This window comes from Dipteris shenzhenensis, chromosome 2 (genome assembly GCF_047967505.1).
Source record: "Dipteris shenzhenensis isolate YYH24624 ecotype China chromosome 2, Dip_SZ_1.0, whole genome shotgun sequence".
In the NCBI taxonomy this organism is placed as follows: Eukaryota; Viridiplantae; Streptophyta; class Polypodiopsida; order Gleicheniales; family Dipteridaceae; genus Dipteris; species Dipteris shenzhenensis.
In genome coordinates, this window is record NC_141597.1 from 44,664,715 (window position 1) to 44,690,276 (window position 25,562).

At 43.1% G+C, this 25,562-nt stretch overlaps 1 protein-coding gene across 2 annotated transcripts in view; it reads left to right on the top strand.

Moving 5' to 3' along the window:
• LOC147904818 (peroxisome biogenesis factor 10-like) overlaps positions 1 to 24,629 on the top strand; it is a 96,180-nt gene extending 71,551 nt beyond the window's left edge. The window contains exon 12 of one of the 2 annotated variants that reach the window (XM_087395614.1): positions 24,397 to 24,629. In XM_087395614.1, the coding sequence (XP_087251740.1) occupies positions 24,397 to 24,499 (103 nt within the window). In that variant the 3' untranslated portion in view covers positions 24,500 to 24,629. Of the gene's footprint in view, positions 1 to 23,589; positions 23,672 to 24,396 lie in introns of those variants that run through there. The other variant, XM_087395623.1, reaches the window with a different exon arrangement.
• Positions 24,630 to 25,562: the final 933 nt, after the last annotated feature.

A 25,562-nucleotide genomic window follows, 5' to 3' on the forward strand; every position in this document is an offset into this window, starting at 1 on the left:
TTTGAAGATTTAGCCCTGAGATTAGGGATAAAGATTGGAGAGTTAGGAAGAGCTCTTGATGCTGATAAAATGTTCCAAGGGAATCCAGTGCAAGTTACTCCTTTGATTGGAAAGCTTCGTGTCCATGTGCAGAGTTATGTAGATCAGGAGGACTTCTTAATCTCTCCTCTCAAGCAGCATGATGTTGTACTTGGTACACCGTGGTTCCATCGAAAGGAAGTAACAATAGAATACTCTGAGAGGGTGCTGAGTTTTATCCATAGGGGGAAAAACCAGCGTTTAGTTGCCAGGAATAAAGGATAAACTATCCCCATTGTATCTGATGTTACATGTGGTAAAGCAATAAAGTCTGCAATTTCCGCGTACATGGTTTTTGTAAAAGAAAAAGAGAATGATATGCATGCTGAAATGAATGATGCAGACAATGATAAATTTCAGTTTCTTGTAAACTTTAAAGATTGCTTTTCCGATGCTTTGCCAGGGGAGTTACCCCCAGAGAGACTAGAAGACCATCAGATAGAGTTAATGCCTGGTAGTGAGCCACCAAATAGACCACCTTATAGAGGCAGTGCGACTCAAAGAGAGGAGATTATGGCTTAGGTGCAGGACTTGTTGTCCAAAGGGTTGATTCAGCCCAATTCATCTCCTTTTTGCTCACCAGTACTTCTAGTACAGAAGAAAGATGGTTCTCTTCGAATGTGCATTGATTATCGTGCATTGAATAAGATGACCATCAAAAATAGATTTCCGATACCACGCATAGATGATGTGCTTGACCAGCTCAGAGGAGCAACAGTTTTCAGCAGGATAGACTTGAAGAGTGGCTATCATCAAGTCAGAATACAACCACAAGATATGCATAAGACAGCTTTTCGAACTACATTCGGGTTGTATGAATACTTAGTGATGCCTTTTGGGTTGACAAATGCTCCACCCACATTCAATAGAATGATGGATCGCATCTTTCGAAAGTATGTAGAAACTTCAAGCCTTTACTCAGAAAATTAATCGAATGATGAACATGGAATTAAGAAAATACACAACATTGTGGCAAACCATTATTGTGGAAAAAAGTAATCACAATATATATATTAGTGGCTAGAATTGATAAATTCAATCTTTTCTCGCAAACCTATTAACAAAATGGTGGTTCAATAGATAACAACCCCGATCAAAACATTTGCCAAGATTTTGGTTTGGGCAATAGTGACCAGAGAAGGCATGTGGTGCCAAATCTGTGCTCTGCATCTGTCAAGGGTATCAACCTCCTCTAACAGGAGGGAGAAATAATAATTAGTAGCATTTTGTCATATCAGCAAAGGAAGAGTCCCTTGACAGAGTCGGGAAGTCGTTTGATACCTTCCTTATCATGTCTGTGACCCTTAATAGAGAAGAAGTGTTTATTGCATCTCCCACCTATGTGAACCTAGAAGGCCTCTTGAGCATGATATCGAAACTAAGCTCTTTGATCCAATAGCTACTGCTGCTCCTTCTGTGCCAAAGGTAGCCTCCGATGATTCGAGGGCGTCAGAAGGTGTTTCTCCTCCTCTCTCTGCAAGATGAAAGTCTACATCTAAGTGCTCCCTTCTGTGAGATAATGTCATTTTGCCTATGGCTGCTACAGAATGAAAAAGTGGTCTCTGATGAATGGAAGTGTAGAAGTCAAGGAAAAGGGACCATTACCATGATTGAAGTCTTGAATCCTCCATAGATTTAAAATCCTCGCCCTATGGTAAATGAAATCCGTAATGAGAACAAGGGGGAGACATTTTGTAGTAGTGTCTACTGAAATGAACGTGATGCCTCCTCTGTGAAGATCCTAATTGTTCATGTTAAATTGATTGATCCTGGCATGGATAGTGCCTCTCTCTTTTGTGTAATATCATAAGCTAGCATTCTTGATGTGAAACACATACTCGTACCAACAATCTGCCTCCCATCCTCTGCATAACTCTTCCCGTATTGCTCTCTCCAATGGGAGAATATCACCTTCCCTTGCTCCTTTTTTATCAATAAGCTATTCTACCATATTGAAATCTTCTTCTACAATCTTGGAGTTTGCATGAGGCAGCCAATCACACTTACATCCTTCCAAAAAAACAGCCTACTCTCTTCTTGGATTGGGTGCATATATGTGTGTGTGTGCGTGCTCCCGCGTGCGTGCGCTGTGCTTGGTTTGGGTTGAAGTTGTGGTTTTTCCCCAATGCTTGGAGAACCGCTTGCCAAAAATTGCAGCATCGTTGGACAAGGTGGTGTGTGTGTTCTGGAAAAATGGGAATTCTAATAGATTTGGCATACTATGGGACACGGATGTCCCCATGCCAGAATCTTATTCTATTACTGTGAATAATGTTGCGATGGGCAATGCTTTTTATAAGCTTAAGTGGGATCTCTTTGCTGGTGCTTGTTTTGAATGCCAAAAATTTGGGCACATGGCCTCACAATGCCCCTTGGCTTTCCATAAGATGCCTCCAGAAGCAATGCATGCCTCAGTACAAAACAAGGATGCCCTGGGACCTCTGGGCTTAAAATAAAATCAATAAGCCAGCCACTGCTGTCCAAGACAAAGGCAAGGCTAAGATCACTTCTGCTACTAGTAATGGTAAAGGACCAATGTCTTTTGCAGCTCAATCAAAAGCTAAGGAAAAAATTTCCAATGTTTGTTGGCAAACTCTTGAGAAAAATAGTCTTAGTTAGGAGGTCCCTTCCACCTCATACATGGACCAATGCATCTTCTAGGAGACATACCACTGCTGAGAATTTCGGCATTAACGTTACTTGGGTTTCATTGACTGTGAGTCATACTCTTTTCCCAAGAGATGATGTTGCCCTTTTACCGCCCGGTCATCAGGGAGGTGGTGTCACATCAGGATCATACCTTGGATCCTAAGGTTGACATGTAGTCTCGATGTGCTTCTTTGTGTGATAGAGTGTGTACATATTTGTTTTTTTTTTTTTCAAGAAAATTACTTCATTAAGTATGAAAGAAAATTGGGAGAGCAAGCTCAACTGCGGGAGTACATCATGCAATGCATGAGGAAAAAACAGCTCAAAATGAGCTAATGAAGAACCAAGGCGGAGGCTGAAAATGCCATCTCAACTCTGAGGAAGACTCAGAGAAGAAGGGAGATTCTCTCCAAACTTTGAAAAAAGTAACTCTCCCATCAAAGTGTGTACTGTGTCGGTCCAAATACTGGCCATAGCCTGAGAAGGTTGAACGTGGATACCCTCCATTGCCTCTGTACACCTAGCTCTCCAAATATGCCAAGCTGCAATGCTAGCCAAAATCTCCCAAGACGTGTCTACTGAGGCATGAGCAGATCTGAAAGGAGTGAAGGGAACATCCTGAAGGGAACAAGACTCCACTGAGTGTCATCGTACAATGAGAGTTGGATCCGGATCATGTCCCTCGAAAAACACCTGAGGGCCAGTAAGAGATAACCAAGCCACTGAACCCCAGGTCATATAGAAAGGTGCTGTATGAAAGATGCTGAAAATCCTAGCAACACCTTTCCAGATCGCTTGTCTACACTCCCAAAGGCAATGCTGTATCGACTCAACTACCATGTGATAACGAGGATAGGTAGGGTCAGCCCCGAACCTGGATCTCCACAGGTTCACAGCAATCCCTCCATGAATAGAAAGCCAAAAGAAGAGCGTGATCTTTCTATTCCTGAGGGATTTCCAGAGCCTACGCCAAAAGTTCTCCTCACAACTGTGGAAATCTGAAAACTATCCCAATGTGGCGCTTTGGGCCTCCAACCTCTATTGCTGAGCTGAAACCTTTGGGCATTTCTAATTGTGTAGGGAAAGAAGGGGAAGCTCTTCTCTCGGTGCCCCTCATCAGTCCATTCCCACTCCCCTAGGTCCCAGTGCAAGAACCTAATAGGGGAACCACCATATAGCCAGAGTCTCCAAGAATTCAACACAAGGAGAATAGGATCAGGGTCAAGATGCCACTGGGAGTCCTTGCCCCGCTCCATGAAACCTACAATCTTGACAGGCTGAAATGCAACCTTCAAAAGACTATCATCAGAAGATCTGATAAGTCTGCCTCTCGACTGAACATGAAGGACAAGGGTATTCTCATGTGCATCCTACAGTGCAATAATATGTAACAGAATGCCCGTTCCTGAAAATGCTCCCAACCAAGTGGACTCTGTGAGCGGCAAGTCATCTGTGTCAATCCACTCTGGTGGAATGGCTGCCTGTAGCTGCTATATCCTGACTGCACTCCCTTTGAGGTGGCCAACTGCTAAAAGTCTCTGATCCTCTGAAAGTCTCATAAAGGCCGCCAAGCGCCTACAGTAGAAGCAGGTCCCCTCTCCCATCTAGACCACTGCATATAATGTGACACTCCAAGTGGCCTGCCATGGTAATCCAAAATCGAGTCACTCCACATGACTGGCTGCCTTTGAATTTCTTCCAAGAGGTAGGTGGAACTCTGTGAAGTGTGTTTCTGAAGCAGCCTCAAGCTTTCAGAATAGCAACCATGAGAGGGAAAGGGGGAGATTTGAGATGGGCTGAAGTAAATATCAATTTGCTGCTGTCCACCAATGTCCCCCATGAGAAGGGGTGCAAGACTGAATGCTGCATGAGAAAAAGTCCTTCCAGGGCTCCTGTCCAGGCATCGATCCACGTATTACAAGCTTGCAGAGCAAGGCCATACACTGCAAGTTCGGGTCAATAATATTGAGACCACCTTCTCCTGTGGGGAGAATGAGGGTCTCCCAAGCCACCCTGGCAAGCCACCCTGGCTACAACATCTGAGGTGCCATCGAAACCGCTCCATAGGAAGTTCCTGATAGGTCTCATGAGCTGAGCGATACAACCTCTAGATCTGCACCAACATGAGCAAACAAACCAGGAAGTGGCCAATAATACATGGTTCACAACCACAACTCTGGATGCAAGGTCAAGTCTGGCTGAACTCCAAAAGGTGAGTTTCCTCTTGATACTCTCCAACACTGGAGCGAACTGCTGTGCGTCGGAGAGATGCCCAAACCAACCTGGCATCCCAGATATCTGACGGAGACTCCCCTCTGAATCGAACTGAACCCTATGTCAATCCCCCAGACTGTAGTGTCCTCATCACTGATCCAAAAACCTTTGGATTTGTTCCAATTAATGTGTGCACCTGCCGCAATGCAAAACAAATCCAATGCCGAGTGTCTGTGGAGTGGCATTAAAAAAAACAGCCGTTTCATGTGCTAACTCACTGTCTAAGAGCTCATCCTCTTGCCTTAGAGGAAGCTTGAGCCCTACAATCCGAGCTTGAGCTCTAATGTAATAGCTCATAGGCTTAGCCACAAAAAGGAATAAAAAGGGGGCTAGGGGGCAATCCCTGATGGACTGATTTGGTAATCTCAAACCTGTCCCCCCTGACTCCACCAATAAGAACTTGGCTGTGGGCTGATCTGTAGAGGGCTGACACCCCTATGATCCATGCATCTGAGAAGCCAAAACGAGTAAGTGTGCCCTCCAGAAAGCCCCAATCTACCCTGTCATAAGCTTTCTCAAAGTCCAAGAGTAGAATGGCCAGCGTGTGGCCATTATGCATGGCCCAATCCAAAGCCTCCCAAAATGAGAAGATGTTATCAAAGATGCTCCTGCCATGCACAAAACGGTCTGCGTATCATGGATAAGATCTGGTAGAAAGGGTTGCAGACGAAGGCTGATAGCTTTAGCTAGGATTTTATACAAGGTACCTAGCAAGGTAATCGTTCTCCACTAAGACACTAAATTCCTGCAACCCCCTTTCGGAATCAAATGAATGAGGCCCTCCATAAGTGAGTTTGGCATCTCACCCAAGTCCCATACACGCTGCAGGGCTAAGGTAATGTGATCCCCAATTTGATCCCAAAAAGTAATAAAAAATAAGGGGGTAAGTCCATTTGAACTAGGACACTTGCCCTTGTGAAGGGCAGAGAGAGCAGTCCTGAACTCTATGTTGGTGAAGGGTGCATCAAGTGAAACAGTCATATCCCCTATTACCAACCCAGGTAAGTGTCGCCAAATAACCACTCTAGCATCATCTGTGGCCTGAGTGTCGGGATTTGTTGTATGAAGGGAGGCATAGAAATCGGTGGCAACCTGCAAGACGCATGTGGATGTGTCTGAAGAATTCCGCCTGAGTCAACAAGCTGTGAGACGCTCTCCCTACTATGTCTGGGGCCAAGAGTAGAGAAGAACTGCTTGTTGACCCTACCTCCCTTCTGTGTCCAAAATGACTCTCTGGCATGGAAGACATACTTTGCTTTCTGATCTAAGAGTGACTGCTGCTGAGCCCTTGCTGCACAGCAAGGCACTCCTGAATCCAAGCATTTGTAGGCCTCTTCTGCTCCTCCCTTTGGAAGGCAGCCAATTGCTGGCAGATATCTATCTCATGCCTGAGGATCTCACCCCTCCTGATATGAGCAACTGAAAGATAAAAGTCACTAATATCAGAGAGAGTTGCGGCTGTGTCTGAAGGAGAAAGCTGCCCATCCTGCAAATGAGATACCCAGGTCCTCAACAGTGTCTTTGTAAGGCCCTTTGCATAAAAGGAATCTGGAATCCTAACATTGGTAGAGCGGCGCCTCACATGGGGATCTAAGACCATCAAAATCACTGGAAAACGATTCGAAGTGGACACCCCAGTTGCAATGCAAACAATACCACCTCTGTCAATTGCCCAATCACCCACATAAAATCTGTCAATCCTTGCATGTATAGGCATTTGCAATCTCCTGTTCGACCAAGAAAACAGGAGAGAATGTGGCATAGTGTGAAAAGCATCATCATGCCAAGCATCCCTGCCACTGTACTGAAAAAGGAAGGCATCTCACGCTGCTCTCTCTAGGGAGTGAATGCCACCTTCCCTACCACCCCTTTTGTCTGAGGGCATTTCAGCCGTGTTGAAATCACCCCCTATAATCCAAGCATCTGCAATATGTGACCAAGAGAACAATTCCTTCCAAAAAAGAACACGATCTCCTCTAGAATTGGGTGCATAAAGATTTAGAGACCAACCTTATGCCCACCAATCAAAAGTATAATCCAGTGAGCTCTGGAGGGGACTATGATCTCGTGGCCAATCACCAAGGGGAGTATAGAAGAAGAAACAGAAATGCAAGTACCTCCCCTGGTGCCCAAGGCGAGTGACAAAAAAGTATGGCCTGAAAGAAGCTTTGAATAATCCCTGACATCCAATTTGTGTTCCTGAATCATTAGACTTTGAATAATCCTTGACATCCAATTTGTGTTCTTGAATCATTAGAATGTCCATGGGACCCCCAGTAACACTTGGACGAAGTTGGTTACGAATCAACTGCCTGCGGCAACGGTGAGGTACACCCCCGAGGCCCTGAACGTTCCAACTAATAATCCTCATCTGCGAGAGGGGGCCGCCGGATGGAAGATCCTACCTGACCTGGTAGCGGAGAAAGCCCTCTCCTGCGAAAAATTCCTCCTATCAAGAGGAGGGAAGGGAACTGGGAAAAGCACACCCACACCTGCTGAGGGGGAAACTCTGTCCACGGATGTCTGAAAGATGTGCTCCCCGAGCGTAGAGGATACAAACTCCTCTTGTGCCTCAAACTCAGCCAAGTCGCCAGAAGTGAAAATGAATTCTTGCGAAGTACCTCTGGCACAGGAGTGCAAAGGAGTACCTAGGAGTGGAACCAATAACCCCCTTACCTCTGTCAGGTGTAGACAGACATGCAAGAGAAGAAGGGGGGTGCCACTGCATGACCTTAGCCACGACTTTGGCATTGTTCTCAAGTAAGGCACGGGTCTTTGTAGAAAGGTTCTCCTTAGGTGAGCGCTCCCATATCTGAATAGGGGCAAGAGTAGTCTCATCTGCACATGGAACCAAGACAAGAATGTCTCCTGCCTGAAGAGACGGGTCCGCGGCCCCGTCAGTGGTAGCCTGAGGTACTCGCTCCCCAACTCTGACAGGCACCCAACAGGGGACAATCGAAGTAGGACGTGCTGAATGTCTTGTCCACACTATAGAAGTACTAGGATGAGAGACTGATGGTCCTCGATGTGAAGCCGGTCTAGCAACGCGTGAAGCGGTAGGAACTAGTCATGAGAAAGGTCTAGGTCGGGTGAAGCTATGAGGCGCACCCATGGATCTTTTAGGTCTTTTCCTTTTCCTTGGGCAATCTTTGTCAAAGTGCCCAAGGGTCGTGCAAATCCTACACTGATCTTGTCTCCTTGCAATCTCGACTCTCTGTCTGAAGAAGGAGCCATCTAGACGCTGAAGCATAATGTGGTCATCCGAGATGTTAGGGTCAGAGACAATATCCCTAACACGCAGTACCCCATCGAACCTGTCTGCCTCTGCTGCTGAAGTAGGCATCTCAGGGAGAGGGGGGATCTTAGTAACCACTCCAAAGGCGGCTCCAATGGAATGCAGCAGTCGATGGTACACCTGAGGAAGGCTTGGAAATCTGATGAAGAGTGACGTCGTCCGGTTGTCTTCCTCGACAAGATCAAACCCCAATGAAAAAGGGGTTAGAAAAATCCTTATGGAGCCTAGTGCTAACGGACTAGGGATAGAGCGGTGAGCATCCACAGTCCCCAGCCTGTAACCTGGAAGGGTGGAACCCATGGATGCGAGCAAAGAGCGAAGTCGAGCTCTCCTGCTCTGTATCTTTTTTGAGCTGTTGCAACTCGTTTTTTGAGAAAATGATGGTTTGTGGCCGGTGGAAGCGGGCGAGGATTGGCTGAAGGCTGAGCCATCGTCAATTGAGGTGGAAAGGCCGACATGAACATAGTAGAATTCCGTCCGACTAAAATGTTGCAACCAAGGAAGGAGAAGGAGAAGGCTGAAGGGAGGAGACAGGAAAGGAGGAGAGAGGCTAGAACTAAGGTCAGGGAGAGGCTGAGGGGAGGAGAAGGGCTGAAGGAGGGTGGAGGGGTGAGGATAGGGGCAGGGGAAAGGAGGTGAAAGAGGGGCTGAAGGGGACAGGGGTAGAGGAGAGGAGAAGGGGCTGAGGGTAGAGGATGTAGGATCGATTGAGAGAGAGAGAGTGCAGGTAGCAAAGCGTCGCACAAGTCTTAGCCGTCACATCAAACTTGGATAATGAAAAAGGAGTACAAGGTACAAGTACCTAGACCTAGGACTAAGTGTCCTAGGTGTCACATAGGACTAAGTGTCCTATGTGGCCTAAAAGGCACTAACACTACAAGTGCTTATATTTATGCCTACAAGGCACATACCATGGTTTATAGGGCATCACTAGAACCACCAGGATATGGCCTACAAATCCCCCTCCATGGGATGGGCTGAAGTACTCTAGAAACGTCTTAGAATACCTGGTATTTTCTGGTCATGGTGGCACATGTTCATCCAAAAGGATATAGCCACCTATGAATGTACAAGGGATGTCAGATCATGTAACAAAGGGAACCAAATGTAAAGCCTGTCGAAAGACTTTGAACTTGGGACGAGGAAGTGCCTTTGTAAACATATCTGCTATGTTGTCCTCTGTGGGAAGATAGGACAACTCTATGTCTCCTGCTGACAACCGCTCACGAACATAATGATAATGAACTTCAATATGCTTGGTACGCGCATGAAACACTGGGTTACGCGCAATGGCCAAAGCACTCTAGCTGTCAGTGTAGACAATAGTGGAGGATGTCTGGCGAATACCAAGATCTATAAGTAACTGTCGAAGCCAAACACACTCTACTGTAGCGGTGAAAGCTGCACTGTACTCAGCCTCACAACTAGATGTGGCAACTGTTGGTTGCTTCTTGCTGAGCCAAGAGATACATGAATTGCCAAGCAAAAAACAATTGCCAGTATGTGACACTCTGGTGTCGGAACATCCTGCCCAGTCACTATCCGTGTAAGCATGCATGGTAAGTGAACCCTGATCACCATAGAAGAGGACTAAATCTTGAGTGCCTCTGAGATATCTGAAGACTCTCTTTACCGCCTGCCAATGCTGTGAATTGGGCATGTGCATGAATCTGCTGAGCTGAGATACTGCATATTGTAAGTCAGGTTTGGTGTGACATAAATAAATAAGGCATCCAACAGCCTGCTGATAAAGAGTGATATCACATGGTGGGCTCCCATCATGAGCTGAGAATTTGAAGCCAGGGTCCATTGGAGTAGAGATTGGCTTGCAATCCTCAATTGAAAACGATCAAGGAGCTGTCCAATATACTTGGACTGAGACATCATGATACCCCCCTCAACATGAGCAAACTGAATGCCCAAATAATAATGGAGCTGTCCCATGTCTAACATGTCAAAAATCTGCTGCAAATCAGCCTTGAAAACTGCAATTTGCAGAGTATCTGGGACCGTGATGAGCATATCATCCACATATAAAATCAGCACTAAAAAATCAGATCCACTCCCACGGACATAAAGAGTGGGTTCTGTGGGACTATTCTGAAAACCAAGGGACAGTAAGTGTGCATGAATTTTGGCATACCATGCCTTGGGTGCCTGCTTCGGCATATCTTATTTTCAGAATTAACAACCTCAAAACCAGGAGGTTGTGTGACATATACTTCTTCCTGCAGATCCCCATGAAGAAAAGCAGTCTTGATGTCAAGTTGGTGCACTTGCCAATGATGATGGCTGCAATGGCAATGACACATCTAATGGTAGTAATCCTGGATGTGGGATCAAATGTCTCCTCAAATTCAATGCCTTGTTGTTGGGCATACCGTTTTGCAACAAGACGGGCTTTGTATCGATCTATGCTGCCATCAGATTTCCTTTTTAATTTGTAGACCCACCGGGTTCCAATGGCATGCTTGCTGGGAGGGAGATCTACTAATTCCCATGTGTCATTTTTAGCAATGGAATGTAACTCAGCTCTCATTGCATCCATCCATTCTTTGCTGTCAAAAGCATCTTTATGGCATAGAGGCAATGAATCAAGCTGTAGCAAGGAGTGCAAACTCAAGAAAGTGACCATGCTGTCTATTCCCTGATCTTGTCCGGGCAGCAAAAAGCTGATCTTGTTTGCTGTCCCTCAATGTATCAAGAAGCCATCTGGGAACTTGCCTTTGCTATCTATTGACAGCTCTTTCTTCAATGACTGCATCATGAATAGTGGGATCATTTTGTGCCGGAAGAGAAACCTGCAAATCAGCATGAGGTAGTGGCTGATTATTGCTTGGTGAAGGGCCTGCAGGAGGCTCATGTTGCTGGTCAAAGTCCTCTTCTGAGGATGGCAGAGGTAACCAAGATTCAAAGGCATCAAACATGTCAACATCTGGCTTAGCTTTGCAGTCCACAAGAGGAGAAGCTGAATGTTTAGCAAAGATTACATCTCTACTGACAATAATCTTCCCAATATTTGGTTGGTATGACCGATACCCTCTGCTCTCCTGGCTGTAACCAATAAATATGCATTTGATTGCCTTGTCATCAGGCTTATGTCTCAGCTGGGATGGTACATGAACATATGCAAGAGACCCAAAAACTCTCATGTGTGAAAGTGAAGGCTTCTTGCCTTTCCATGCTTCATAAGGTGTAACAGTCTTCAATGCCCGTGTAGGTGATCTATTCAGCACATAGTTTGCACACATTACTGCATCAAGCCAAAATTTATTGGGCAAAGACTTGGCCTCAAGCATGCATCTGGCCATCTCCATTGTGGACCTGTTTTTCCTTTCAGAAACAGGATTCTGCTGAGGAGTGTAAGGAGTAGTACATGAGTGAATAATGCCCCATGAAGACAAAAATGCATCAAACTCCTTAGCCATACTCTCTCCCCCCCTATCTGTGTTGAGGGTGACAAGCTTGCATCCTGATTCATTCTCAACCATATTCAGCCACCTCTGAAAGTATAAGAAAACTTCAGATTTGGCTTTTAAAGGATATACCCAACAATATCTTGTGAAATCATCAATGAGAGTCATAAAATATTTGTATCCCCCAATGGCATTTGTCCTCATGGAGCCACAGACATCACTGTGTACTAGCTGCAATTTCCTTTGTGAGAGTTTTGGACAATTCTTTTGAAAAGGAAACCGATGCATCTTACCCAAAAGACAACCCTCACACACATGTTTGGAAATTGTGTGAGTTTGAGGTACATCATTTGCATCTGCTGTGAATGGAGCTTTGCAAGAGCTCTGTAATTGAGATGACCCATTCTCTCATGCCAAAGACGAGTTTCAGCAAGCTGTGAATCTGAAATAGCAAATGCTTCAATAGAAAGTGCAGCTGAGTGATGATCAAGGTGATAAAGCCCTTTCTGCAAAGTGCCAGTGAGAACTATGGCATTGTCATCACGAAGATCATAAACTAGGCATCTGTAGCCATTAAAAATATCTTGGAAACTTGAAGTGGCAATTGCTGAAATTGAAATCAAGTTGACTTCAATTCCAGGCACAAAAAGAACATTTGTCAGAGTAACAGGATGGCTTGAAATGGATGTGAGCTGCACATCTCCAATTCCTTTTACAGCATATGAAGCATTATTAGCACATGTGACAGTCCCCCCTCGAGGTGCATCAGCTAAAGAATGAAACAACTGTCTGCAAGATGTGACCTGCTTGGAAGCACCACTATCAAAGTACCAGGACTGAGCATCATTAGCAGTAAAGAATGCATCAGCTTTGGAGTGATCAAATGAGCAATGGACAGCCCATGCCCAATCATCCTGAAGAGCATGTGCATGTGAAGCATCCTCCGGCTCATGGGATTCAATAGCATGAGAGGCATTAACTGTCAATCCTGCTTTCTTTTTCTCCGAAGCAATGCGCTTCCTGCATTCTGAAATGTCATGTCCAGGCTTGCGACAATAGTTGCATCTTTTCTTCTTTGACTTATCTGCTGTATTTTTAGATTATGGGAGGAATTGCAGCTACTATGCGCAGATTTTGGCTTGCCCATAGGCTTGGAAGCCTTGCCTCTTCCTGTCTGCTGTGAAGCAAATGCATGATCAGGAATAATGGCTTGTCTTATAGCTCTACTTTGCTCTTCTTGCAAAAGCAAAGTAACTAGCTGATCAAAAGAATAGTGGTTTGGATTACCCATGGCCACTAATCGAAGGGTTGTAGCAAACCCTTGATATGTATATGGCAGTCCATTCAATGTGGTACTGACAAGCTGTGAATTTGGCACCACCTCATCAATGTTGGTAAGTTGTTCCATGAGGTCCTTGACCTTTGTCAGGTATGCATCCATAGAGTCACCTTCATTCATGCTGACTTCCTGTAATTGCCTTCTCAAACATGCAACACGTGCCTCATTGCGAATCCAATAGAGGTGCTGTCCTGCAAGACCGGATGTGTGGAATAATGATTCTCTTGCATGATAAAGCAGTACATGAATGTGCATTTGCATCTCTTGCATCCCATCTTGTCTGTTCCTGAGTTGGAAGAGTAGTAGCAGGAGTGCTAGAAGATGAGGCATTAGGAGGAGTACCCCCTGTAGAGGAACCAGCAGTAGAGACAACCACTGTAGCATTGGCTGGCCTCAGATCAACCCCAGAAACAATATTCCACAAATGCTTTGCAACAAGAATATGTTTCATGAGATAAGACCACATCGGATAGTTGGTGCCATCCAACTTATCATCTTCACGAAGAACGCCAAATAGATCTTGATTGTTCCCAACCATAGCAAATGTGATACCCTGAAAGAGACCTGAAAACCCAAAAGCCTCAAGGCTATCACTGCAAAAAGCTGGCTGTCCAAAAATGACAGCAAATATCTGCAAATTTCCGACCCAAATCAAAGGGCAAATGCAGATCTGACCCAAATGTGACTGTGGCAGGCAATGTTCACTGCAAAAACAGCAAATCTGGCAAAAGCCCCAAATTTATTGAGGGCAAATAGGCCAAAAAGAGGGCAAATGCAGAAAAGCCCTAAATTTTGCCGAAATTTTTGCAAATGTGACCCAATGTATGCGAATCTGACCCAATGTATAGCCTCAAGGCTTGAAACTGCAAAAATATGAGTTACTATCCCAAACACCAGTTGAAATTGAGCTCCCAACACAAAAGCCCCAAATTTTGTTGACCTGAGTGATGACGTGGCACAATGTGGCAGTCCTGAACCTGAAATTAACTGAAAACTTTAATTTTTGGAAGGATTTCAGTTGTCAACCTTGTCAAAAGTATTGTATGGGGCAAATGCAGAAAAGCCCCAAATTTTGCTGAAATTTTTGCAAATGTGACCCAATGTATGCGAATCTGACCCAATGTATAGCCTCAAGGCTTGAAACTGCAAAAATATGAGTTACTATCCCAAACACCAGTTGAAATTGAGCTCCCAACACAAAAGCCCCAAATTTTGTTGACCTGAGTGATGATGTGGCACAATGTGACAGTCCTGAACCTGAAATTAACTGAAAACTTCAATTTTTGGAAGGATTTCAGTTGTCAACCTTGTCAAAAGTATTGTATTGACAAGTTGAAGGTCCAAATGTCAAAAGCCCTAAATTTTTCTGTTGGAAATTAGTGTTTGACAGTAAAAACAGTAAAATACTGCAAGAAATTTAACACTTGCCAAATGCTGTACCAAATCCTGGAGTAAACACAACTGTACGGATGCCAGTACGGTAACAAGTACTATGCCTGTACGGAGGCAATATGATGCCTGTACGGAGGCAGAAGAGGGGTTGAAGGGGGCGGGGGTAGAGGAGAGGAGAAGGGGCTGAGGGTAGAGGATGTAGGATCGATTGAGAGAGAGAGAGTGCAGGTAGCAAAGCGTCGCACAAGTCTTACCCGTCACGTCAAACTTGGATAATGAAAAAGGAGTACAAGGTTCAAGTACCTAGACCTAGGACTAAGTGTCCCAGGTGTCACATAGGACTAAGTGTCCTATGTGGCCTAAAAGGCACTAACATTACAAGTGCCTATATTTATGCCTACAAGGCACAAACATGGTTTATAGGGCATCACTAGAATCACCAGGAGATGGCCTACAGAGGAGAGGGTAGGCGGGGGGTAGGGGCTGAGAGTAGAGGCGGGGGTAGGGGCTGAGAGAGGGGGCTGTGGAGGGCGGAGTAGAGGCGGGGTAGGGGCGGGGGTAGGGGCTGAGAGTAGAGGCGGGGGTAGGGCGGAAGTAGAGGTGGGGGTAGGGGCTGAGAGAGGGGGCTGTGGAGGGCGGAGTAGAGGTGGGGTAGGGGTGGAAAAGGGGCGGGGAAAGGCAGGGGTGGAGGTGGGGAAGGGGGCGGGGATAGAGAGAAGGGAAGGTAGGAAGGGGGCTGAGGGGAGGGGGGAAAGAGGGGCAGGGAAGGGAGGCAGAGGGCAGCACCGAAGGCGGGGAGCAGCAGCAGCTCCAAGTCTGTTTTGTTTTGACCCCTCCTTTTTGTGTACATATTTATAAATATATTGGCACAAATAAAATGTTTGACTTACAATGTATAGGGGTTATGTGACCTGCAAAAATGGAGAATTGTATGGGCATATGCTAATAGATTGCAGCCTGATATAGTGGCCTTACAAGGGCATAATCAGCATGGTTATGTAGGCCGGACATGGCATTTTGCAGGATATGACGTTTTCTATGCACGTAACAACTCATTTTCTGGCATGGTACTTCTTGTGAAACATGTCCTTCGCCTATTGTGGCCTTCAATGACTGAGAAGGTCAATGGATTGCTATGCAATGTGTTTTGTAAGGAGAGATCTTTGAGTTTTCCTCTGTCGGTGCTGCACAATCATCACATTCTAGAGCATTAATTTGGTATGCAACAGTATCCTTGGAGCCAAAATGCTTTTCTTTGTGGGTATAACAATAATGCTCCGCGCCGGGAGATAATACCTTTGGTCATATGCACATGCTAGTCTCAGAGCATGTGCAGTGGACTGAACTACTGCTCCAGTTTGGTCTTACCCACCTTTGGAAAGAGGCATGGGCTTTCTTTCCTGGTCATACTTTCAACATAATGCACAGTCAGCTTACCAGGTCCGTTTGGATTGTTGGCATGTGCTTAATGTGCACCAAGATGATGCATTCACTTGTTACAAGCGAAATGATTATGCATTCCTGCATTCAGATCATGCTCCACTTTGGTTGAAACTGTCTTTTTATGAAGTTTAGAATGACAGCCTACTGGATAAAAGGCTGCTTATTATAAAATGATAGTTACTTGCAGCATGAGGCATACAAAGACATGGTGTGTGATGCCATGGCTCCTCATTGGGCACACTGCCACAATGGTGTTGACTATGCATGGATTGCCTTTGTTACCCGTATACAGCATGTAATCCATGAGGATGGCAAGAACTGCATGCATTCTCTTAGGAAGGATGTTGCTAAAGCTAAAAGCACCTGTCTGACGGCTTGAAAGAAATCAGTCACTTCTGGAATTTATATCATGCTGAGGCTACTTGCCTATGTCAGGCTAGACATTTCTTACACGTAATGACTGTAGAAGGTTGAGAAGTGGGAAACCAGGGCCAAGCAAAGGGCTTTCATTGATAAGGGATCCTCGTCCAAGGATGTTTTAAAGGCTTGCACTATAAGAGGCAAAGTGAAAATACTTGCCGGGTTAAAAATGCGGATGGTACCTGGACCAATTCACGGGCACAACTTGCTCAAGCATGTGTTAGCCACTATGCTAAACAGTTTGGGAATGTTGTTTCTCCTTAACATGCTGAAATGTCCACACAACAGGAACAAATTCAACATGTCACTCCAATTATGTATCCTCATGTCAGTCCAATTATGTATCCTCATTACGCCATGCAAATTGAAGCTCCTTTCAAGGATAAAGAATTGAAAGATGTCATCAGATCATTTGGCAAATCCAGGTCGGGACAGTCTTACTGTGGAGTTCTTCTTGCAATATTGGGATGCCATTTTGCGTGCACTATGATATATGATTAATTATGCCAGCTAGATGGAGAAAAGGGTTGATTAAATTATTCCCTAAGAAACATTTATGTGAGTCCTTTGTAGAGTGGAGGCTCATTACACTCATGCTTGTCATCTTAAGTTGGTTGCTAAGACAGTGATCCTATCAAAGGTTTCTTGCATGAGGGTTTACACCTTGCCCAGCATGGGCTCATTCCCTGCAGCCATATTATAGATAATATTGCCAATGCTAATATGCAGAGTACACTGAGTAGTACAAGGTTTTGCTGCCTCCTCCTTGGGTTTCTGCTCATGCAAATTGCATCTAGTCTATGAATCGTACTTCTCAGTGGTGGTTAAAAAGGCGGCGGCAATTTTGGGCTTACAAAGTCCCCCTTTATCCACATATTTTCTTACGGGCAATTATGCTGGGGGTTCTTCCTTTTAGACAGATCTTGGCATGCTGACCTGCTACTTGTCTCCAATGTCTGTCCGCATGGGTCTCTATGCCTCATCATTTTGGCATTGCCTTAAAACTTGTGACTTGTTTTTCTACAGCAGCGTCTTCAGCCACTCTTTTCTCATGCTTGCTTTGGCAAGCTATTCTGGCTGTTTGAAATTCACCCTGCCAAGCAGGGGTATGATCTTTTCTTTACTTTGGGCACTATAGACTCATTGGAAGGACCACAACCATAGGGTCTTTGCTGATCTGTCCCTTGCCAGGTATCCCTTCTTCTGGGCATCTTTACGGCAATCATTCTTCGACTATCTGTCTTGATTATCCTGCTTTCTTGTCATATAATGAGATCTTTTGATGTGGTAGATGCATGTCTCCTCCTTGGAGACTGCTTTTGGTAATTGTTTAAAGAAAAAAGAGAGTGTGTGTGTAATTATGCGGGCTCGCGTGCACACACACACACTATGCACGCTCGCGTGCACACACTTTTTTGTGTAATATCCAATGCTGTATTTATATGCTCATAAATTTACAAGATGGGAAGTCTCCAAAATGGAGAGTATCCCAAAGATCAGAAACATACAAAGAAAAGCTCTATGCAAGAAGCATCTATATCACCCTCATGACAGGCATCATATAAGGATTGCCACAACGATGCGCGGAAAGATTCATATGACTTGTGAATCTGCCGACCCAAGTATGCCAAATTGTGCTCACTCCAGATTGTCCAAAGAGCCCAATATCTCACCCAAGAGAGAAATAGTGAGTATTGAGACAAAGACCTCATAAATCTGCCAAATAGCAAAAAATGTTTCCCAAATCTGTGACTCAGGAAACGGAGCCGAAGATGATCTGAAATTCTCCCTAGGAGGTTCCTGGAACACGGGCAGTGCCAAAGCAAATGAGGGACAGTCTCTGAAGGAGCCTGACATCTTAAACATGTGGATGGTGCAATGCGACGTTTGGCAAGTGTGACTCCCACTGACAATGTGCCTGTCATGCATCTCCAAAGAAAAAGTCTTTGTTTCAAAGGCATTTTACACTTCCATAATAACCGGAGATTCTTCCGCCACCATGAAAGGGACTTCCTGATATGCCACAGAGTATTGGCATATTGCTGAATCCATGGAGCAGGCTGAAGAAGCCTGTGGGCTTTGATGGAGGTCAGGGCAGGCAGAGGAACATGATGAGAGCATGTAGCAGAGGGTTGCAATTGCCAATCCATAAGCCTGTCTGTGTCAGCCACAGGGGGAACAGGTAGAAGAGGATGTAACAAATCAGCAATTTTCTTCCATATCAACCGATGGTGCATTCCCAATGCATAGGAAGCAGTGGCATGAGGAAAGGATAAGACATAGCCCTGATTATCTACCACATCATGTATATATCTAATTCCCAATTTCATGAGATTGTATGCCCGAACAGGTTCCTATAAAGCAAGTGGAATGTCAAAGATGGCACTCCAATGAATACTTTCTTTCCTCATTGAGTTTGTCCTCGAGCAATTGTCAGGAGCCCATTTGACCTTAGAAAGTACTTGTTTCCAGTCTAGTATCAGAGCAGTAGAGAAAGGACAGCCAGTTATCTTCCCTACAAATCTCCCAATTACAACCTCCCAATGATCTGTAGTCCAATGACCATAAGCAGAAGTCCTCATGTTGACACACATGGATGCTATCATACATGTTCATGGCTGTTGTTGGCGGAAAAAAGTATGGAGCATAGTCGCCTTCCTTGCAAGTACATGATATCTTATATTGAGGATATTAAGTCCACCATGCATCCTAGGAGAGCACACCATTTCCATCTTCATCAGTCTCAATGCTTTCACAGCTATTTTTGTCTTCCATAACATCTCCATAGCTTGAGACATAAAGGCTGAAATATCTCTGGAGGACCAATGCAGCAAAGGCCAAAGAACTAGACATAGGACATTACAATGGATTGTACTATTATGAGCTTGACATGAAGTGGCCAAGTAGAAAATTTCCAGTATTGCAGTTTATGTTGAAGTCTTTGGAAGATCCATTTTAACTGCTGCTTCCTGGTGATATGCCATCCTATAGGATATCCCAAATGTCTGACTACATCTTTGGAATGCACCACCTGACATGGCCAAAGAATAGAATGCTAGTCACATTGTTTCAGGGGAATCAATTCAGATTTGTCAAAATTAATATGCAATCCCGCTGCCAATCCATACAATGATAGAGCAGTCATAAGCATGTGAACTTCTCGGGGAGAATTCTGTGGCATAAAGAAGGAATCATCATCATATGCTTGTGCCAAAAAAGATGCAGCCCCAGGAATTTTAAGACCAGTCATCTATCCTGTGTTTGTAAGATGATCAAGATACATTAAGAGGGGATGGGTCGCAATGGCATAGAAGAGAGCACTAAGAGGGCAGCCCTGTCTAACTGATCTACCCAATGTCCATGACCGAGATAGATGACCCCCAAGAATGCACTGAGAAGTAGAGCCAGAATAAAGCCAGTAAACTGCATTTGCTATCTTTGGACCAAAGCCCAACTTTGTCATAATTTGAGAGATAAAGTCCCATTGAATAGTGTCAAATGCCTTAGCAATATCTACCTGCAATATGAGCACATCTTGATGTGAGTACTTAGCATATTCAATTGCAGTCAATGCATTGGAGATATTGTCATGGATGTGTGTTCTCGGCACAAACCCATACTGATGAGGATGAAGGCCCGCATTCAGTATCCTGTGAAGCCTATACACAATCATTTTGGCAATGAGTTTGTAAACTACAGGCATCAAAGTAATAGGCCTCCAATCTGACATATGGTCACACAGATGTTTTTTGGGCACAAGTTTGACTATGCCATGCTTGCAAGAGTGCAGTAACTGACTTTCTTGCCAGGCAACATTGATCATTTGCAAGAGGACATCTTTCAAATCATCCCAAAAAGAAATATAGAATTCCACCCTAAGGCCATCCCAGCCAGGGGACTTGTATTTGCCGAGGTGGATCAAGGCATTATCAAGTTCTGTATCAGTAAAAGGTCTCTCCAAGGTAAGAGCATCATCCATTTCCACTATTTCAGAAACATATTGGAGGAATTCAGTCCTCGCATCAGTCATTTGAGTTGATGGGGAGCCAGGAGCAGATAATAATTTCTGGAAATAATTTTGGCATTAATCTTGGAGATCAGAGAAAGAGTGCGTCCAAGAGCCATCGAGCTTCCTTACCCTTAGACATGAGTTTTTCTTTTGAGTAGCATGCAGGCCCTGGAAAAAGGCTTTTGATGAGCAGCCCTTATCCATGAGGGGCTTGATTCTTGCTATAATCTGCCATTTGTGCAATTTCCTCTGATCATTAGCAGTCAATTTAATCCGAGCATATGAAAGGGAATCATTTTCTGATTCAGAGAGAGGCCTTAAATGTGAAAATTCAGTCACTTTGTTGTGCTGTCCTTTTTGCCCATTTAACCTCATTCCTCCATTTAGTCATATGCCAGTTTCCATACTCCCTAATGACATTCTGTATACGAGAGACAAAGCTGTCCCAAGCATAATCCATGTCCTCCTGGGCATGCAAAGGCAAGGGATGAATTGCAAATCTGATCATTTGCTGGAAATAACGATGTCGGAAATAAGCTTGATTGACATGCAATAATCTACTGGAAAGGGGTGGCAAATCATCCAGTGGCATACCAAGATGCAGATTCATCCATAATGGGGCATGATCTGACAAGCCCAATGAAAAATCTACGAGGAGATGAGGGCTAAATCTGCATATTGTTGTGGGTAAAAACAAGTACCATCTGTCAAGCCTTGCCCAGTATGTAGTAAAAAGTGCATTATGATGAAAAGTATATCCAGGCACTGACCCTTGGAGAAGCAGCCATAAATCTTCAGCCTACACAGAAAGAAGTATGCTATCCCATTTCTGCCTTTCCAATGATAGCATATGAGATCTTGAAGTGGTGTTATCTCTTGGCAGAGGGGAATTATTAAAATCTCCACAAATGAATGCATTAGATCTCCATGGATATTTGCTTAAAGAATCCCATAAAGAAGCCCTCAAGGCAGAGGTCTGGGAGGCATAGACTGATGCAAACTCAAGAATATCACCATTGATATTACATTGTATGACCATCCATCTGCCACTGCTGTCATTGAAGGCTAACTGAGGCTCCAGCTCTTGTCTAACCATTATGCATACCCCTGAGTAGGTAGTGGTACCAGCATAGTATATGTCATACCCGCCAAAATAATCATGATGACCAACCTTAGAGTGTTGATTATGCTCTTGCAAACAAACGATATCTGGCTGCATTTTATGTACATAATTCCATAAAAGCCTCCACTTTGAGACATTGCAGAGGATCTGTACATTGTATGTAAAGCACTTAAGTGTTTGATGCATGAAAGAGGTATATACAGTAAAGTATAAGTATAAAACAAGATGTCAGAGAGGCAAAGCCTCTGCCTGCATGGGCTGCATTCCCTCATGATCCATGAAAGTGATAGCATCTCCCCTTCTTCAGAATCACATATGGGGATGCCCTTCTTCAAAACCCCCACCCAATTTTGAAGGACAGGAGCTGAAGTGGAAGCCTATCCTGGTGAGGGAGAAGAAGTATCCCATTGACGAGATTGAAAGGGGCGTTGCTTAAATACAACCACCTTCTTAGGCTGTACCAAACCATTTAAAACTATAATTGGAACTAAAGAACTACAATGCATTGAATTTAGTTCTCTTCAACAATCCACCCTACGCATTACCAGCATGTAGATGTCGGCATCAAGGACATGTGATCATCAGGGTTAGGAAAGAGGTCATTCAAAGTCTCTAATGTAAAATGATCAACGAATCTATGCCAAATAGGTCTAGAATTGGATTGGGTTGACAATCCAAGAAAGAAGAGATGCAGAGAGGTAGGAAAGAATAATCTGTGTGAGAAACTCTATATCCTCCATTCCAAATCCATTCTCCATCAAACCGAGTAGGAGGGAAAGTCTAGAATTGCTAGCGATTTCAGCAAAAAGCTACAAGTTGGCAATGATGTGAGCATGGTAGGGTAGATGGTGAAGCTAGACATGCTTGGAAATTGACATAAATGGAATGAATAGTCTACTTTTAGCAAAATCTTTTTGCAAAGTAGAGCTATTTAGGTAGAGAGAGCAAAAACAGGCAAAAGGTCTAAGTTCAAAAGGAAAGGCAAGATAAAAAAGCAACAGGTAGAGAGCAAGAACTTGTAAAAGGTCTAAGTTCAAAAAGAGGGGTGAGATTAAAAAGAAGAGGGACACTCGCATGATTAGCCAAAAGTTGAAAGCAAAAGCTACTTTAGAAACTAAAATGCCAAATAAAGCACATTGTGTGCAATTTGACATGTGGCAATCTAGTATAATCGTGTCACCTTTAGCTATAGGCTAGGGTAAATTGACTAGGCCTTTAAAGAACACACCCAATGATCCCTTTCCATACATCTAATTAAATTTAAAAGCCAAACCTATAGACTTTCTAATGCCAAAACCTAGGCTAGAGGTCTCAAAATTTAAGCCAACTTTTTAAAGTTATTCCTATCATGCACTAGTCTGCTATAGACCATAAGTGAGTGCCTAAAGTGCAGCAATGACTAGCATTTCACTTGGTCAAATGTCTAGGAGACCATGTTCTCTAAAAATCATTGTACACTCTCGAAATACATTGGTGAGTAGGCCTTCGTCTTATGTGCATTCCATACACAAATCTATTGAAGGGTAATGCAGCGTTGGTCTTTGTATAACTAAGTTGAGTGTCTTTATGACTCTTGAGCCTTTGTATAACTTTGATCCCTTTAGCCTAGTCCTCACTAACTATCATCAAATATTGTCTGATGCATACATTGAAAGATGAGTATTCAATGAACTAAAGCGATGGATTTCGATTGCGTAGAGCCCTACCAAAAAGAAAATCTACCAAAAAGAGAATGTCCACACAAATATCAGTAACATGTGCAACAAAGTAAATACGAAATATTAAAATACTAAGGAAATTTGGAATGTGTGAATAATGGTGTTATCAATGCTACAAAATACCATCCATTGAATCTTTGCAAGTGAGTACCATGTCATGTTAGCAAGTGCTATTACATGTTGTAAGTACACATCATAGGCATCTATTAATGTGTGCGTACATAGATATCTATGTGAGTGCATGAGAATATGTATGTTGCTGTAATAGTCATCAATAGTCCACGTCGGTGCAAGGGTACATAGCTTAATAATGACTTTGACAATATAAAGGTTGTTGTAGTAACATCCTTAAGTGGAAATATTAATGAGATTGTGCATACGTTGGGCTCTAGGATATGCACTTGACTTAAGTACATGTTGTTTTTGTGTACAGTATAGATGCATATTTTTGTCAAGCTAAATCTATCTTTGACTACATCTGGCTCTAGGTACAACCCTATGGTTCATTATAACTTTTGTAAGTATAAGCTTGTGGTTCATTATAACTCCTCTTTTGCCTTTTTAGCCTTTAGCAAGTACACATTTGCATAGGTAATTTTAAAGACTATTTGATAAAGGATTCAAGTGAGTGATGGTGATTCAATGTGTGCTTTGTGCAAGTGGAAGAAGTCGGTCATTGGCCAATTGTTGGAAATAATGTGGGGGGTGGGATAAGGGTTGATTTTTTAAAATACTTCTCCATGGATCAAAGATCTTGCATCAAGTATTGTATACATGCGTACATTGTGCTTTGGTGATTGCAACAATATCATGGATTAAGGTAAATTTCATAAAAGTGATTCATTATAGGTCCTTGCAATTTTCATATCTCAAATAACTTCGGAGTTGAAAGTCTATCTTGTATAATCTTGAGGAGACTTTGTGGATGCTATACACACATGCATGTCTACATGCCGACTCAAACATGCATGTTCTTGCACACTTGTGTTTCCATGTGTGCACACACGCACGCACACACACACCCACACGTTTGTGTGCATGAGTGCATGTATGATAAATACCTACTCATGTGCACATTTATATTACACACACACATGTGAGTGTTGAACCTTATGTTTATTGGACTTAATGGCTTGAACTTTTATAAAGGAGTACACATGATATTTTAGTCTAAAATGTTCTATTTTAGTATCTTTTATATGACGACTAACTTTTGCACATGGATTCTTTTGTCTCCTAGGAATTGTGTGGTCGAATGGTGCAATGAAAAGCTGGAATGCCCTTTATGCCGATCACACATAACACATTCCGAATTGGTGCCTATTTATAATGCTGATTTCTAAACCAAATAAGCTTTGGTATGTTACTTTTCAATGATAAAGAATCTCTACATCTTGATGAGGCAATAAAAGTTATACCATAAAGAGATGATTTGCATGTTGATCACCCACACTGCATTTCTTGAATGTAATTTAGCCTTTTAACTCAATTAAAATTGAAATGATATGGAACTCTCAATAATATCATTATTTTTAATGATCATGCTATGGTGTGATTAATTTTTATTGAAAGTATAAATGCCTTGAAACATGGCTAATAATGCACACCTCTTACATTTACGAAGTTAAATATATTGGAGGACATACGCTTATCATGGTGTGTGAGTAGCTTTGAATGCATACAATTTTTATGTATGCATGCAAAGGACCTAGTGTGTATGATATGAGGAAACCTAATATTGTTTGATGCATATGATTGCATATAAGGCGTGAACATACAACAAAAGATTGCTTTTGTAACCCTAAATATATTGTATCAACATCAATTGTAGACTATATGTGAAGGTGAATTGATGATGTTTCATAAAAATCATGTAATTATTCATTTAAAAAATAGGGAATTGTTATGATGTTGCAAACAAATTTTTAATGGCTTATAAGTGACAAAAAAAAATACAATGTCATGCAATTTGTTAATATGCCTTCTAATGTTTCTTCTTGATTCTTGATCAACATTGATTTGATAATTTTTGGGGTGACACACAATCAAGAGCAACATAGAATTGTGCATGAGAGTATGATGTTGCAAAGGTACAATTCCACTTTTAATATCGTTTATATAAGATTTATTTATAATCATTAAGAATGTGACTTCTATTGGGAGATGTCTTATTTTCCATACAGAATGGAAAAATTAGACTAGTTGGGGATAGTGAAATACACGTGAAATGATTTTTCTTGTTGATAAGTATTGTTACATGCATCCCACAACATCTGTAATGTTCATTAAATCTATAATAATTGAATGTAGGCTCAATCTCAATTTGGAGTGTTTCATCATGTACATTTAATAACAAAACACAAAAAGATTCATATGAGCTATTGTGGCAACCCCTTGGCCACAGAT